The sequence below is a fragment of the Lepidochelys kempii genome, chromosome 1, assembly GCF_965140265.1.
Source record: "Lepidochelys kempii isolate rLepKem1 chromosome 1, rLepKem1.hap2, whole genome shotgun sequence".
Taxonomy (NCBI): domain Eukaryota; kingdom Metazoa; phylum Chordata; order Testudines; family Cheloniidae; genus Lepidochelys; species Lepidochelys kempii.
In genome coordinates this window covers 65762945-65781843 of record NC_133256.1, presented here as the reverse complement: position 1 = coordinate 65781843, position 18899 = coordinate 65762945, and the positions used below count along the sequence as shown (strand labels likewise).

Sequence of the window (18899 nt, the reverse complement as noted above, 5' to 3'; positions counted from 1 at the left end):
GAGCCAGATTAGATGACACAGTTGTTAACGTATCAGTAACCAGTTCACACGAGTGTTCCTGCTGCTGCTACCATGGCTGGGTCTGGAGCTACACTTCTGATAGGAATGCTTGGAAATTATATACAAAAGTTTGCAGATACAAACTCAGGCCAAGAGTTTCAAAACCCTAACATTAGGTTCCTGAGTCCATTTAAGCATGGTCTAATATTAAAAAGTGCTGAACACGTAATAATTCTAATTGACCTCAGATCAACAAAAGCAACAGCATTTTAAATATACTTAAACAAATACCACCTGTCTTAAATTTTTGTTACAAATTGATGGTTTTCCATCCTTGAGTGCAACCTAGAATGATGACAGAGCCAGCACTTCTGCTACCACTTTGAGCTCTGGTCTAGACAACTGGTTTTTGGCCACTCTTCCATCTCTTTTACCCTGGAAGACAATTTTTCTTTATGGAAAACAAGATCATTTTCTTTCATTATCTTACTTGTCATATGTCTCCTCCCACAAACTGGCCTTTTCATTCAAAAAACAAAACCCATTTTCTGAAGAGAAAGACTATACCGGTGCAGGTAGAATTATTGAGCCCAACACTGCTCGCATTAAAATCAACAGAAAAACAATCATTGATTCAGTAGAACAGAATTGGGCTTTTGGGCTTCTTTCCTGCAATGATCTCTGCATGAATTGAACCTCTGTGTCCATATGAAGTTCAGTGAAGGTTTGAAACCCTAGTCTACATAACTCCACCATCCATTTTGTTCCTGAAGAACTCACAGGAAACAACAAATATCATTACCCTTTTTAATTACATTTGAAACATAGCTCCCTTTGCCGTCTCTATGTTTACATTTAATTTGTTGTGCAAAACCCCCCAAAACAGATTTGCCTAAATGCCTCCTGCTGACATTCAGCAACAGATTGCACTTAATATTCATAGTTCAATTTCTGTATAAAAAGAAACTGAGGAATTAATATGAGCCAATTGCATGAGTAGTTTTTTGATTAATAGGACCCCTCATCCAGATATGATGACAAATGCAAACTTCCGAATAGCTCTTTGCATGATTACAAAAATAAGCAATACGAATGGTTGACTAAATTTGCTTACTAGTCTTCTTGTATTCTGACCTGTATCTGGCTCATGTGTATAACATGTTGCTGCACAAAATGCAATAATACAAACTCTGTCTTTTAACGCTTTCCTAAAAATGCACCTATTTTGTTTAGATTATTAGAACATAACTTTCCTAATTCCACTTTTTTTTTGTCTTTTGGAATTCCATTGTACTTTCAGGTTACCTGTTATGTTGAAGCCTGGAGACCCTGTCCTCTGTTTTCTATACAAAAACTGAGAAACTTAGATCCATGTTCAAACAGTTTCTTTTTTTTAAAAAAAAAAAAAGTCCAGCACTGCATCTTTATACAGATCAATGTCCAATTATAAGCAGAGTCACTGTGGTAAAAGGTCAGGAAAAAAAATAATCTTTCTGGCATTTATTACTTGGAAAACAAGGCCTTGTATGAGGTCAACCCTCCAATACACACAGAATAAATTATACTGCAGCATTATAAATATTGTACACAACAAAAATTATATTGCAATCTCAACATGATCAGAAAAATGAAGTAGAGCGTGTATTTGCTGATGAATGTGCTACAGATCAGACTGTGCTAGAGGCAAAAATCTAGTTCCAATTAATCATCAATTAATAAAAAGCTTATAATGTATTTCTGCTTAATTATAAATATAGCTTCTCATTAAGAATGATTTAATTAATCAATTTTTAAATATCCTTAACATTGTGAATCACTTTCCACACAACAGACTAAAATGACTAACAGATATGTGACAGTAAATTCAAAAGAATTCAGTTGTTCATTTCCTCATTGCTTTTGAGACTACAAACAAAAAACACAAACATACATGATGCTGGAGCATTCAGTTTGGCTGACATTGTTAGGAAATGTCATATTTATTTTGAAATAGAAGATATCATAATTAGTGAAAAGGCATAAAAAAAAAAGAATTGGACACAGACTTGGAGGCAATAAACATGCTTATTTATCAGAATGTATGCTTATAGAGCATTGCCGCTGTCCTAGTATAAATCATTGTAGCAGCTTAACAGACACTTATCTGCGTCTTTCTTAGGGTGTGAATGAAATGATTATACTGAAAATCGTATGATGCCATTATTTGACACTTTGCTTCTTATATTGCGATGAATAGTGAAGTCAACGTTACAAATAGGAAAATATAGCCTTGAACTGAAAATTTCTTCTGATCCAGTTTTTTTTTCCCCCTGATATCCAAGATCTTTTCTTAAACCTCACTCCAAACTATGTAAAGAATGGAAATGACTAGATGTTATTTTGTCTGTTGTTGTAATCATATCTAATTTCAATTTTCAAGGCATGCCTAGGCAGAAAGACTGTACACTATACATTTATGGAAATGTCCATGAAAACAAAATATATGCTAATAGTTTGGAAAAATACTAATTTTTAATGATTTTTAAAATTTTCTTTGGAATAAAAAAAGAAAGGCTATTGTAGTTTCATGTTTATACTTAAAGATATTGAACATTCTTTGCTCTGGGCCAAGATTTACTGTTTTATCTGATAGCAGTATCAATTCCACCATGATAAACTCCAACTGTAGCACTAATAGGTTTATAATGATTGCTTAAGCTTTACACTTTGTAGGTATTGGAAGCTTCACTCACCTTGCTCAAGTGGCTGGCTTTTAGTTGAAGTAGTTTTCATCTTCAGTGCCTCCCTAACAGACATGTCACAGCAGGAGCCTTTGTTAGTGTCTTGGTCACTGTCAGCCTGATCACTGTCCCCATGCCCGCTGTCCCTCAAGCTGGCTCTTTCTGGGTCCTTGAACGTGGAGCTACTGAAATACATATTTAAAAAAAAAAAGAGAGAGTTGTATTTACTTGTTCCAATTTGAATTGTACTCTCTGGCAAAGCAATTTTGACAAGAATGCAAATGGGGAAGCCGAGAAAGTTATTTAATAGGCCTTACCTTTGAACAAACTGCTGCCTGCTGCCCATGTAATTGGGCTCTGCGGGAAAATTGTCTGTCTGTGAAAGAGAAGGAAAAAAATACGTATAGTTGTACACTGGACAAATCTCCTGCAGAGCAACAAGATTTCCTAGAGGAGAAATAATTAATAATTCAAAAAAATCCCTTAATCTTCAGATTTGTACATTTTAATTAAATTGGAAAATGCTGGCATGTAATTATGTACTCAGAACAATTAAATGATTCCGGTCCACAAATTACCTGCTAAAGTAAACAATGAGGCTATAATAAGTGGTATTCTCTGTCAGTAACCTGACAGATGACACTGTTTATGTTTTTTCATTAGTTAGATATTAAGACTGATGGTTATTAAAGAGGAAAGAAAAAATTACCCAATTTTTGCATATTACAAAAGTGAATTATTCAATAATGCTCACTTTTAACATAGTTACATCATCTTCTGGGATTCTGATGCCCTTATTGCTGAATACAATTTCATTTAAACTAGTACATTACTTCTGAATTGCAAAAAATATAATTTAAGAATCTTTCTGTTAGTGGTTTATGGGTCTTTTCTTTTAAATATTACTGGAACCAAATGCAAGCAGTATGCATATGTTTGATTTTGTCTCTCTAGTTAATTCTCATCAGTATTAATAGCTGTTTCTGAAAAATAGGGGTTGCATGCACACAATAACATTAAATGATTGTTGTTGCCAAACATTCTTTTAAAAGAAGATATTTTATAAAGTCTGTGACTAGTGTATTTTTAGCAGTATGAGCTAAGTAACTGTAGAACAGGAGTATTTAGAGCATCCAGACTGACATGGAGTTCTGCCAAAGGGAACTGAATTCCCCTTGTATCATCAACTAGAGTTCTTTGGGAGAAAGAGACTGTATCTTTCATAAAACACCATATACTATACATTCATACACATCACTTCTTCTTGCAGCTGACTTAGCGACAAAGCTTCTACTGTTTTCTGAAACACTTCATATCACGCCATTATGCTCTGCAGCAATGAGTTCAGGAACAGCATCTAGCGCATAAGTATCAGTAACACAGGGAGCACTCAATTAACGAAGCAGAAGGCCCAAGGTAAGGTTTAATGTTGCAGGACAAGTGTTTACATAAATGACTAGTCGCTTAAATATTTGTTTTCCCTATTCGCTCCCAACTTAATTTCTTAGGTTTGTTTGTTGTTATGTGCAACTGATGAAGATCCACTGTAATAAGAATGATTTGCTGCTGTTTGTAGGTTGTATGGGAAGTTTGGGAGAATGTGACCCTACATCTTAAATCTACTATTCTATGTTGGTTGCTGCAACCAACTATCAAACATCTATCATTCTCCCAGTATATGCAAAATAAACTTAGCTATATAACTTGTGGTGTGTTTTTTTAAACTACAGATTATTTGGGGGAAAAACTACATGCTCTCACCCACTAGTTAACGCAGAGTATTTATACTCTGGGTTTTTTCCCCCTTACTGCTTATTAACTCTTTGGCACAGACAGTTGGTACAGTATTACCAGGCATTTTGTATTAACATTTGAAGCAGTTTCAAATTTCAGATTTGGAATGCACCATACTGTGTATGTTGATTTTAAAATAATCTGATTTTGCACATGTGAGAGTTTATTTTTAAGATGTGTAGCAATGCAAATCATATGTCTGACAATAGAATCAGACTTTTACTCCTCTTTTTTCAAAATAAAATGTTTTAGATTCATGGCTCCAATTTATGGTTCTAGCCTCAAATCTTCACAGTGCTTTTCAAATATAGGGGTTTATATATGCATATAGCAACTGATTTTATTCAGATGTTAGAAGGTAAAATGGATTTCTGCTGTGGGAAATATCATATTCTTAGGTATAACTTAAGAAAACGTAGTCTAGAGAAGAGGAACTTTGGAGTTATGGGTTCTAATCCCAGCTCTTTCATTAGCTTTTTGTGTGACCTTAAGCAAGCCTCTTAGGAGCAGATTTTCAGAAGTGCTCAGTTCTCACTATTGAGGTTAGATTTTGAAAAGTGCTCACAGTAGGAGCTGTAGGGAGCTAAGCACTTTTGAAAACCCAGCCACTTAATTTAGATGCATAAACAGAAGCCGTTTGGTGCTTGGCCCTTTTGAAAACATGATCCTTAATATCTACTATCAAAAAAAGCCTCTGTTAGCTTTTTATTTATATTAAGCTTGCTAGTTAACATGTAGGCTGTAATGTACATATAGCAATAAATATTACAGTTTTTAAAATAGGCATTTAAAGGAATTAAAATAACAATTCTGAAATGGGAGAAGGAAGATAAACTGTTAGAATATTTAAATACCTCATAACATATCCCCAAAACAACCTCTGCTCCCATATGCCTGTTCAATCTCAGCCTATAGACCAGAAATGCTCTTATACTCATGCACCCTACACTATATACATTCTGAAAACAGCCTACCACTGCTCACAAATCACCGCTCATCCCACCCAGCATACTGTTTATAGCCAATAGAACCAACCACAGACTATTTTCTAGATCCCATTCGTCTCAACTATTATTAGCCAGAGACGCTAACCTCTTGTTCTTATCTATACTAATTAGACATTTGCCTTTTCCTAATCTCAACTATCTATTATGTTCAAGAGACCACCCAGAATCAACACTGTTCCCGTCTATCGTTCCACTATGAGGCAAAAAGCTAGTTACCTCATCCAGTATATTTATAGCTCAATATAATTTCCCTTTTTATCTTCCTAAAGTCAAAGATGCTATCTTACAGATACAGTCCACATATTAAATTTAGCTCAATCCACCTTACATCTATTGTCCATGCCTCATAATACTCTGTTCAAACTTTCTATCTAGATTCTTGGAACGGCACCAATCATCACACCATCTTATCACAGACCATACATATCCTCCCAAGGAATAATAACCAAATCACAACAGGCGATTTCTGCAAACTTCTCACCCTCCTTCTTCCGAGGCACTCAGGGTTATGATATTTTTAAAAAAACCCACAATTAATTTCCTTTCCTTCACCAAGGCTTGCACAATACTTACTTATATAAAGGAAGAGAGATAGAGTAGGTCTAGAATATATTACACTTTCATTTGTAATCCATGGGCCAGTGCCAATGGTATACCTGGGGAAAGGGTGTAGATGGCTTTTCTCCATCTTTCCCTTCCAATCCTGGGATCATCTGAAGGTATTTGATCACTGGTGCAAGACAAAACAAGCCATGTTACACTGTTTTGTACTTGCCCCATAGCAGTATTGCCAGTATTCTTGGAGCAATGTGCGTTCTGGCCACACACCCTTCAGTCTACAATCCCAAGGGGATAGGAACATGGTGCATACAGTAGACTATACCAGATTTGTATGACCTAGTGATTTGCCTACTCCAGGGGAAACCCAGTTGACTGAGTGAGCTAGCTGTCTGCTTTCTGCTGCCAGAGAAGCACAGAGGAGCTGGGAGGGAAGAGTGGCGAAAGGATCTATAACTAACAGTTATAAAACGTCTAATGTTGTAGGTGTTATGGTGTAAAGCACAACCCTGCTAGATGCATGACAGTTTGGTATTTGGCAGCAGAGTTAAAGTTGTTTTTTGAATATTAGATGTGATGTTTTATAAATGAACATCTATTCAAGAAGCTGTATGGAGTGAGTACTTGATTATTTACTTTCCATTTCCATTATTTTAATTTTTTGTATAAATTAACATTCTTTGGAATACATACATTTGAATTTAAATGTTAAAGTGAATTTTAGCTGAAAATACTTTTTCTATGCCACGTTACAAGGGATAAGAAAAACAGGGTTCATAATGGAACCCTAACTGCAATCTTAACTATGGAGCTGCTACCATCAAAGTAAAGGTTAATGACCTGTAACTCAATAATAATTTGACTAATTTTCTTCATATTATACTTAGCAGAAAAACAAACAGTTGGGTGCCATCCTACAATAAGTCCATTGTTACAAAAGAACACACACAATTACTAGATAATCTATGTATAGTTGCAGAACTAAGTATAAAATCCTACTCCTTCAACTCCAGAAACATAGACTTTTACCACTTCTTGGAAACTCCCTACCAATGATGAGCTACAGCAGGGCACGCTTAGCTACAGGGCAAAATCCTTACATACACTATCCTTACATACACTGTAACCATTATAATAAATATTAAACATTAAGCTTTGAGGCTGAGATTTTCAAAGGCACTTAAGGGAGTCAGGTTCCCAACTCACATTGATTTAAATGATTTGGGTGCCTAACTCACATCGGTTGCATTGACAATCCCAGCCTAAATGAGCAGACATTAAAAAAATTAAAAAATGTAACACTGATGAAAGCTGATATGAAAGATTTTCACCAAACTTCATCTTAAATATTTTCAGCAGACTTATTAGTCATACCACTTTATACCACACCGCTGCAGTTCTAAGCAATGTATGGCTTTTGAAAAACCTACCACCAGCAAAAAGCATTTTGTTGCACTCTGACTGCCCAAAACCTTTCTATGTTATTAGCTGCAGATCTTATTAGTGGCATACTGTATGCCCATATTCCTTGCTAACTTTTGAACTCATTTACATGGAACACACTCATTTATACAGTATAGGATAAGACCTCAAGTGCCACTGGTATCACACAACCAGAGTAACACAGTCAAACTTTAAGAATCAGTGACATTACAACAGCAGAGAATTCAATCTTTTGTGTTTGGAGGAGAAGGAAGATAAAAGGGCAGGCAAACTACACCCCTATTAAACACTATTTATGATTTTAGGTATTGCAATCTAAGCAGTTGCCTTGATCATTTTAATTCTTAGGAAATAATTTATGGGTCAGTTTTTGTCTGAACTAGATGTTGAAAGGATGTTCAAGAATCAGAACTGAACTGCCATTTATAATTATTAGAACTGTCCACAGAACCATTGCATAGTAGGGCCTAGTTGGGGCAGCCATGCTGGCTGCTAGGGAGGTATTTTCTACACCAGATTCAAATATATTTGGGCAGAAAGGTGACTGCATTTTACATGTATTCTGTGATCAGGAATCCCCATATAAGGGGTGCTGGGCAACAGCTACTAATCTGAAGCCTGGAGCAGCCCATCCAAGGGGCTACACTAATGCACCCTGATCTGCTCCCCCAATTGAACAGGCAGATAGCATTACCCACCTTCGCACCAAACCCCCACATCAGCTTTTTAGCATCAGATTTTGGAGATTTTATTTGGAATTCAAGATGTTCACTGAGTAAAATTAACTAACACAGTGCATTAGACAGGGATCAAGCACGGTGATGATAAAGTACTGAAGAAGAACACACATACAAATTCTGCTATTAGTCATAAGAAATGCTGGCCGCATGGAATTTTAAATTGCATGCTGTGGTACACACCTACCTATCCACATTCTGTGATACCAGCTTGGATCTGTGTACTCAGAAGAAATACATTTCAGTACACCAACATTGCATTTGCCTATTACTTACATATGGGGAACTCAGAATTCTCAATTTCCAAATTCACAACCATGTGACCCAGAAATTTGCATGTCCACTAGTTAGGTTCTACTATTTAACTTTACAATGGCTACTACTTACAAAAAGATTAATTTAAGAGAAAGGAAAGGAGGAAATTGAGATAATAGGAGGCTGAATATTAGGAACAACTTCCTAATGAGATCCACTAGAGAGGGATAGTCTCCTACAGAAAGATATGGAAGCCCCACCATTTGAAACATTTTAAACAAGACTGGATACAGCCCTAGATGATGTTGTATTACAGTGAACATTCCTCTAGTGGCAGGGGAGGATAGTCTTGCTGAGCTAAAAGGTCTCTCCCATTTTTAATTTTTGTTAATCCATGCAAGAGAAGAATGTGGGTACTGAAATCTACATTATTTGAAATGAAATGTTTTTAATGTTTTGTAGACGAAGAAGATTTCCACGATGGTTCTAGAGGTTTTGTTCTTTTGGGAAGATTCGCAGGAGAGAGGTACACCCTCTGGGATCCACTAAGTTTGCACGCATCCCACTATTCCGCAGCGGGACAACATAGGGCAACTTCATGATACCTGTGGAAATTTTCCCCTCCAGAGTCATTTCCCTTGGGTATTATGACAGAAGAGTATGATCTGGGTCCACGTTGGAAACATCAGTATGTCCCTTACATAAATATTTAATTTCCAAAGGGGCCTGAACCTTGCCTCTTAATATTTGTGTGCACAAAATCCCACATCTCTGCATCCAAAAGTTTTTACTGGTGCAGATTTGGGTGTTTGTGCATGTGTAGAGCTTCCAAAATCACAGATGCAAATTTAAAAGCTGTTTTACAAAATCAGGCCCACTATTACACTGCAATTCTCCAGTCTGAAATCCACTATTGGTACATTTCTCATTAGCTTGCACAAAATGATTAGAAAATAAGACAGAAAATTCAAGCTTGCAACTTAACAGCTCCCTCCCTTGCAAAAATAAACGTCTGAAAACAACACAATTCCAGAAATGTTTAGAGAAACATGGTATTCAAGTATTCTTGACAAATTGTGCCCAGAAACAACTGTCATATTTAGAAGAAGATATATTCTAATATCTAAAAAAGAAGACAAACATTAATCAGATTTATGAATATTAGGCAACTAGAATATTCATAATCTTTCTCAGATTATGTCTCAGAATTACAAGAAGAAGCATGACAGCTGCAAAATGTGTGATTCAATGCAAGTCTATTTTATGTAGGTGTTCATACCTGAAACTACAATAAAACAAAATGTCTTTGCTGACTCTAACATCTTTTTAATTAAACATTAGCAGAAAATGAAATGGAACATCACTCCCCTTTATCAGACTGCCACTTAATATCTAATTCAAACATCTTTCAATTCTTTTTCTGAAAACCTTAATTCCAAGTATTTTCCACCCAGTGAAACAGAGCTCTTACATACTGGCAATCACTTTGCAAGACAAAAGAACTGTTTTCTGCCAAATCTAGTTTTGAAAGAACAGACAATTGTCTTGATTTTGTTAGAAACTGTTTATGTTCTACATGGTACAATTTTCCACAAAGAGAAAGAAAAGGTTTCTTGGTAAATCTGCTGCTGAGTGTGTTTACTTGGCCTGAAGACTTAGTTTTTTATTTCGGTATAAAAACCTTAAACCTCAGACCTTTACCATTAACAAAAGGTATTGGCCCAACAGCGAACAAAGAGTTGTACATAAATCAGTAATGAAGAATTTTACCTATTTGGAGGATAGAATTAAAAAGTGACACCATTCTAGACAAATCTAGGAACAATTGTCCTCTTATGTGCTGTGCTCTCATTTCCTTCTGGAATTGCACCACTGTGGTATATTTTATATTACATATATACATGGCTGGGAAGCTTCACACTTCTAAAATGTGGGTTTCCATATTAGAAAACGTGCAGTGTGCTTATATGATTTTTCCAATAACATATGACATTGTCCAAAAGCATATTTTCATTAAGAAAACACATGATAAACAAGGGCACATGTGAAGATTGTACCACCAGCCTCTGCTGTAGGGATACTGACTGCAGGTTCCTGGTATCATGCATTTCTTTTGCTTTTCTTTTGCCCAAAGGAAGAAGGATTCTTTTCGGGAAGCCATGGATTGCACATTCAAACCCATATACACGGAAAGCAGAGAACAAAAGAATGAGCGATATCCACCGCTCTCTACATCTGATATAATAAACTAGAGCATCACAGATTATCCTGGCCAAATCAGTCCCCAATCCATGTATTATTATTTATTTGCCAAGTTCTTCCAATGGTGTACTTGGCAATTCACCAGACAAAAAAGACGCAAGAATACTTGCCAGGTTTCCCCCTAGCCCTTGTAAAAAGGAAAAGTGAAAGATAGATGGGAAAGGGGATGGACGGATCCTGGCCAGATTAGCATCTGAAATAAAAGACACAAGAGAGAATGCAACCTCTCCATGATCAATTCTTCCCTCCTCAGAGGGAAAGCTCTTTCAGACTAACACATCCCTTTTTCTCCCCATCACTGCAAGAGGAGATACAAGAGACATCTAGCAGCCAAATCTCTCTCCACGAAAAAGAGAAGAACTGGGGAAAGGGTGACAACCTCACTTAGTCCATGACTCCTCTCCTACTAAAATGGCAATCAGAGGGAAGACTTTGAAGGTCCAGCTCTTGCTTCCCTTTGTGCATAATGGAGATTTTTTTTTCACTAGGAGGTCTTTCAGCCTCATTCACATGAGATGTGAACATCTGATGAGAACATAAACAAAGTGAAGGAAAAGCAGTAAGAAAATATTTATTTAATTGTAGTATGACTTCTTAAAATAAACTATTTTTTGGAGAAGGCACAAGAAATGCATATAGAAAGATGTGCCAAATACCACACTGTATAAAGAGCTCTGGCTGAAAATACAATAGCTCTGCCTCTGCTATTGCAGAGCAGAATCAATAAATAAACATAATGAAATTCATGACACATTATTACATTACTCTGTATTGCCTCTATTCATTTAAAAAAAAAAGATGAGCACATTTAAAATAATTCACAACATGTCAAATGCCTGTGAGCATTGCAGCTGAGACTGATGCTTTAAGAAGTATTTGTGAAGTTCTTATGAGGGGACTTGATATGACTTATATCAAAGTTAAGATGGCAGTATGGGAAACCAGAACAATAACTACTTCACTCTAGCCTGCTAGTATAGTTGTATCCAATATATTTTCACTTTTGACCAACGATATGTACTTACTAGAGCCACACTGTCAATAAAAACCACATTAAGAACCTTTGAAAGAGCTTCCATGTCAATTAGGCTGCAGATGCATCCTATTGTTCTAGTTTTCCTGTCAATTTAATATACTGGATCATATTAACAGCACTGACTTGTCAATAATGTAGATCTGAATCCTATTAATAGAGTTATGCTGCCAATATAATCGGCTTTCTATTTATTGAGCTCCCCAGTATTTGGAAAAGCTGTGAAATGGGATTATAAGGTTATGTTGTGTACATCTGTCTCTACACTATGTAAAATATTTCAGGAATTTGATCCCACCAGCTGAAGAAACACCTGTCTAATCATTTTTTCCCATCACATGAACTTTAGACAACAGAACAGCATACCATCACTGAGAGGATATTAAATCACGCTCACTTATCACAACACGTTTCCTGCTTGTTCTAAGTAACCCTGTAATTTTACAAGACACTCTACCTGTGTGCTACACATGCAGGAGAAGTGCTACGGGATGTGTGTGTGCTATCCCCCCTGCATGAGACAGCATCTGTGCTAGGAAAAATACAAGGAAGGCTTTGAAACTAAGCATGCTTTAGGAATGAATATCTGAAGCGCTATGTCATTTCAGTGCTTATTTAGCCTCTGTGTCATGCTGTATAATCTTGGTGTGATTGGAAGTTGTAAGTATAATTTTAGTGTAACATGGACCCCTGGAAATAATTAATAAGAGGTAGTAGTTCGTGCATAAAATAACAGTGAAAAGTTCAGCAAGCCTCCTATTTAACAGAAGCCTTAATGAAGTTGAACATTAGTTGCTTTTAACCACATTCATATTAAATAACTACTTTGACTGGATTAGCAGAATATACAACAGACCATTAAAACCTGATTATAATTTTTTTTGTTAAAACTGCACAAAAATAATTGCATTAAAATGTACTGGACATTGCTCTTATCAAATTAACTCTGACTTGAAAATATGGATTTAAAAATTATAGTCCAAAATGACAGTTAAAGGTCAATGAATCAAGTTTCCAATTACATTTTCTGGTAGCAGATGGGTGCAATGAAACCTAATGATTGAATCTGAAATGCTTTAACGGATCTTTTATCTATGGCTCTCACTATGTTGAATCTACCTTAGCATTCCAAACAAGATGTTATGCTTACTACAACTAACTGACTCAGCTACAATTAAATGACTAGATGATATCTGCACCACCTTATCACTGTATCAGCTTGCTCCAGGACTAGTGAATCACAAGCAAGAAGAGATAATACATCTTTGATATCAAATTTGATACCAACGCCATCCTGATTTACTTATTAAATGTTAACACTGAAAGTTAAACCAATTAAAATTATATACAAGCTGACAAAAGCAAGGATATTAAAAGTTAAGTAGACAGTCCAAGTATTTTTGCATAATTAAAAAAATATTCTTCTTCCTCTCCCCCTGTTTGCAACCCTCCCTTGGAACTATGAAAACCATCTCTTTATCTTTTGACATTTTTCTTTCTACCATGCACACTGGTTTTACAATGCTCATGAATGCTGAGCTGGGGGCATTTTATTTTTAATTTTGAGTGAAATCCCAACGTTCTTACTCAAACTTCCACTTGAGCAAGCAAATACTTCAGGAATTGTCCTATTCTTACTGTTATTGTTTTCCTTTTTTTACAAGCACTGAACACGTTTTCTAGGGGGAAAAAATCTATAAAAGCAACAGTATATGGTGGGGGGGGGTAGATCAAAATGTGTCCTTTTATTGGTATACTATCCTGAACTCACAGTATACTGATGGGGGGGAAACAGAGACATTCTGTTTTGAACGTCTTAGCTTTATTCAGTTTGTTTCAACACCTTAATTTGCTGTTTATATAGTCTGGGGATGCTCCCTTTCCATCTAAAGATAATGGCAAAATTCACATCAAGCCTTATCCAAAGCCCACTAAAATAAACTGATGTTTTTTTCCACTGTCTTCAGTGTGCTTTGGATTAGCCCTTTACTTCAGCTGAAGCAAAACTGAGTACTTACATCGGGATTATATTCCCACATACATATAAACTGAATGCTGCAGAAAGTTGCAAAGGCGCAGGAAAAAGATTACAATGGGCTCTTACGTGAAATGATGGGTGAAGGAACTCCTGTACAGTATGTTCCACCTCCCCATATACACTTGCAGATGCCCTTCTACACAGACACATGGTTGGGGTTCAGTGGGTTTTTGCGGGTGATGATAGGGAATGGTGAATGACCAAGAGAGCAGACCCTGTATATGACATGTTCTACTCCAAACCCAGCAGATTTCCAAATGTAAATCTGCACAGGTGTTAGTACTCTGACTCCATGCTTTGTGTCCAGGGGAAGTCTATGATATAGTATAATTTTAGAGCCATACTGCTAGGGGCAGAGGACACAAGTGAGCAGGGCATTGGACCTGCCTGTCAGTGCGATACTTATGAAATATACAGAGGCAGATCTGCATTTTCCCACAGTTCTTTCAGTTGCCTTCTTCTTTAAATTGGTGCCCTTCACCTGCTTCTGGTACTTTAGGAGTTGCTAAAGAGCTTTCAGAATATTTTCCTCTTTTGAAGATTTTCTTCGAGCCAGTCAGAAATTAAACCTTTAATTTTATTTAATTCTTCACTGAAGGCCATGAACTCTACATTTACTTCTGTCTGGGTTACTATTTATTTAGGTTCATGTAACTATTTATTTCAACATTTTAAAGTTGTTATTCATGTACGTTGGTTCATGGATATGATGGTCTATTCTCACGTAGATATAATTACCACGAACTAGCACTAGTTAGAGTCACATCCTCTGTATATGGAAACAGCTGCAGAACTGAAAACTGAAACTACAATGAAAGAACACCAAATTATCGAATCTGATGACATCATATGCCTGTGTGACGTACATCTGCAGTTGTAAAATTTTGTGATGTTGCTTTATTATCTATGACATAAGATAAATAATTTAGGCCTGCACAAATTTAACAAGAGGTTATGTCCTTAAATAAATGTTTGAACCATTACAGTAATGTATCTTCACATAAGCACTGCCTCTCTCCCTGTAATACATTGCCACAGTTGTGGAGGCTTTGAAGCTAGAGCTGCTTGGTAAAGTAGAGAGAGGACAGCTGAAAAGGTATTCTCTGTAAGGAGCCTGGGATTCTGGAATGCCCTCCTGCCCCATTCCAAAATAGCATGGATTTTTGTCAACTTTCAGGGCAGAGCTGCTGGGCCCATTTTTTTCACCTGGGGATGGGAGACTGATGTACAGGCCAATATATGTGATTGTTAATATCTGATTATAAGCAGCTGCTTGATACGAGGGTGAGTTGACTGAACTGGTGGTTTGATTTTATAATTTATTTAAGTGGCAAGGCACTCAGAGCCATCATATGGATGCTTTAATCAAGAATAAATAAATCAATTGATATTGTGGTGTGATGTATAAACCTATTTTTTCCCCATGGATTTTCAATTAATGGGCTGTAAAGGCTCTAAGGAAGCCACTCCAACCTGCTGTGTTTGTGACAATGCCCAAGTCAAAAAAATGCCCATACAATCAGTTGAGAGTAATGAAACAAACAATTCTTTTGTCAAAAAAATCCCAAATCACAACAGCAACAATGAAAAATAAAATCAAACACACACAACACGTGAATGTAAAGAAAATGGACACATTAAGGGTTCCTTAAATTGCTCTCTTTGAACACTAATAAGGCACTAATCCATAACACAGGCTAATGCTGCTCCCTGCAGGTGGACTCATGAGCCCATGTGCAGCCACACTGACTTCAACAAGGGCTCGATTTGGAGGCAAGAGTTCATCTGTGCAGAGCTGTGTACAGGCTATGAGCCTAACCACCCAATCTTGAAAATACCTATGCACACAAGTAACTTTACTCAGGTAAGTAAAGTTCATTAGGACTTGAATAAGACTACTCACATGAGTAACTCCGGTGGATGTTTCAGGATCTGGTCCTGGTGGCCCACAGACATTCCACTCTAAAGAAACATGGAAGTTTGTCTACCATTGTGGACAAAACAAAAAATCCTATTTGAAACCATCAATATTTTCTGCAATCCTAAAGGCAATATGTGGCCCTTCAGTTCACACACTATTACATCAATTTTACTATATGACTCTGAGAATGATCCAGCTATTGTACTAAAACTAAACTTGTTTGTTAAAATCTGGTCAGGGATAAAATAATAACATATATCCCAGTCCTGTTTCTACTGAAGTAAACTTTACTGGCAAAACTCCTATCAGTTTCCCATGCAAGCAGAATTGGGTTCTCACTCCTTGCCTGAGACCTTATATGTCAAGTTTCAATTTGGAGAGAATTTTTTATGGCAGTGCTATAGAGCCCTATTTCTAGAGATTTATAATGGAAGTGCTGACTTAACCTTAACCACAACATTACGAACAGTAATAAGCAGACTATACTAAACTACTAGCAACCTTAAAAATTCACAAGGAACTGACAGACCCTGGCAAGAATTAATCTGCCATTTTCACATATCTGCCCAAGGGAGGTATTGTAATTGCAAAAATTTACTCTTAGACTGCTGAGACGCATAGTAATTATGTTTCTTTTTTTAATAGAAATAGCCACAGGTGGTAACAAATTGGGTTTTAAGATAGGGAACTGGGCACGTATTCTAACCCAAATTACTATGTAATTGTCTTGATTATAAAATACTGTCGAAAACCTATTGCTCAAAATTTAAATCAGAACAAACAGTCTCCTTTAAATGTATTCTCTCCTCCCCTTGCTACTCAGCATGGGTACCCATTTCTTCATTTATTGGAATCAGCAAGACAAACACAACTGCAAGCAATCCATAATAGATCTTTGCCAATACGAGCCAAAATTCCTGCAGCTTGCATTTGTTTAACCGTAGCAGTTTTAACTTCTTGTTTTAATTTCATTCAAGGATAAACAGTAGCCTTACAGATCAGGTCAAGATTTGGAAAGCTAGCCACTAATTATTAGGATTGTTCTGCCAAAAATCAAAGTGCAGGGGATGCGGGGAAGATGCTAGTGTATAATTTTTAAATGAGCTGAACTTAAAAGTTCTATTCAAGATTCTGGAAGCAGAAACACACATTTAAAATTGCTTACTTTACTTCTGAAGAAATCTTTATTTCATGACAGTCACATTATTGTGTTAATGAGATGTATACTGTTGAAGAGACTTCATATATAATGGGTGGTCAATGAATAAATAATAAAGCAAATCCATCCTGTTAGTTTTAGCACTATTCAATATTCTATTCTGCCAGGCCTGCAAAGAAGTTACAGGTGACTTAAACAGATAGAATACATTTATGGACTTACATAAAGAGAGGACTATACTTCAAAAGAAACATAAAACATTTTTCCCCCTTTTCTACACACTGCCTACATAGTTGACTGATTTGTTCCTTACCTTGAAGCTATGGCGATGCAAATTACCGTGTGTTTTTTAATACCTAATGCTGTTAATAGAACCGATTGAGTGCTGATTACTTCACATTCCACATGATTTATACCTCCTCCTCATCATTATTCTCAATACTGAAGGTTGATAGTTGAATACACAGTTTTAAGCAGGATGTTTAACTGCAACTATGCAGTAGAAAGGGAGGCCCTTCCTTCATTACACTTTTGCCCCAGGAAAACATGACAACAGAATCTGCCTCTAAACCTGTTGCTTTCTCCTTTGTTGCAAGAGGGTAAAGACTGACAACATCTTCTCCAGGACTGCTTAACAGTTCTTTACAGGTCATGTAATACATACAAAAAGCCATTAAAAGTGCATTAACTAACATTCTTTTCCATTCAAGCTGCAGATATCTCTTTTTGAAACACATTCCATCCTCTTCTCTACCACACACACACACACGCACACTTATTTTGTTTGAAGTGTGGCCTAGATACTGAACCAGTTTCTGAGGTTTTTGTGATTGCCATTTTTAAAGCTTTTAAATCCACTATTTCCCAAGCACTCCAAATTCCACTATATTCTTATTGTAATCTGATCCAGTGAAATGATGAAGAGATCAGTAAAGAACACACTGGGTACTTTACAGCTGTGGCTGGATAATCTTGCTCATGATCATCAAAGCAGGATTGTTTTATGATCTTCAAATCTGCATATCAAATTACACAAGTGTATGCAAAACAGCAAAAACTATCAAATATTCAGTCATCAGGATTATCTCAATAGAGCACTACAGAGTGCAGTTTGAGGGAAAGTGAAATGAACAGCTTTTGCAGCTTGGATTCAATTTTGGAAGATGCCACAGGGAGGGATGCTGATAATAAAGAATCACAAATTCTGGGCCCAATTCTACATATATTGACACACGAGCAACTTCACACACAAGTGATCCCATTTAATTCGATGGATCTATTCCACTGGTGGGCAACCTGCGGCCCGCATGCGGCCTGTCATGGTAATCCGCTGCTGGGCCACCAGTTTGTTTACATTTGCATGGCCGCCTGCAGCTCCCAGTGGCTGGGAACGGCGAACCACGGCCACTGGGAGCTACGGGTGGCCATGCAAATGTAAACAAACTGTCTGGCAGCCCAGCAGAAGATTACCCTGATGAGCCGTGTGCGGCCAATGGGCCGCAGGTTGCCCACCACTGATCTATTCTCATGAGTTAAAACACTTTGCTGAATAAGTATTTTCAGAATCAGGCCTTTTGACCTCTAATACCAGTGCAGTTGTTCTATTTAAGAAGTTGTCATATCTAAGGAGGTTAGTTTTCACAGGTCTTGGAGTTAATCATAAACAGATTAAGGGCATGATCCTGATCCACTAAATTAATGAAAAAACTCTCATAACTTTCAGAGTAGCAGCTGTGTTAGTCTGTATCCGTAAAAAGAAAAGGAGGACTTGTGGCACTTTAGAGACTAACAAATTTATTTGAGTATAAGCTTTGTGCAAGTTGGATCCAAGTGTTTAATTTGGGGTGCAGTAAAAAAGCTATAAAAGACCATTTAAGTTAACAATCTTTGTGTTTTAGAGTTTTATGGCAACTCTCTTCTAAATTAAATGACCTTTGCAGTTTTATACAATTAAACTTCTGGCAGTTATGAC

At 36.7% G+C, this 18899-nt stretch overlaps 1 protein-coding gene across 9 annotated transcripts in view; it reads right to left on the bottom strand.

Annotated features, from left to right (window-relative positions):
* PCDH17 (protocadherin 17) overlaps positions 1–18899 on the bottom strand; it is a 106489-nt gene that overhangs the window by 70261 nt on the left and 17329 nt on the right. For 8 of the 9 annotated variants that reach the window (XM_073346085.1, XM_073346104.1, XM_073346110.1 and 5 more), the window contains 2 exons: positions 3038–3096; positions 2733–2905 (listed from right to left, as the gene is read on the bottom strand). In XM_073346085.1, coding sequence (XP_073202186.1) covers positions 2733–2905; positions 3038–3096 — 232 coding nt within the window. The remainder of the gene's footprint in view (positions 1–2732; positions 2906–3037; positions 3097–18899) is intronic. The other variant, XM_073346099.1, reaches the window with a different exon arrangement.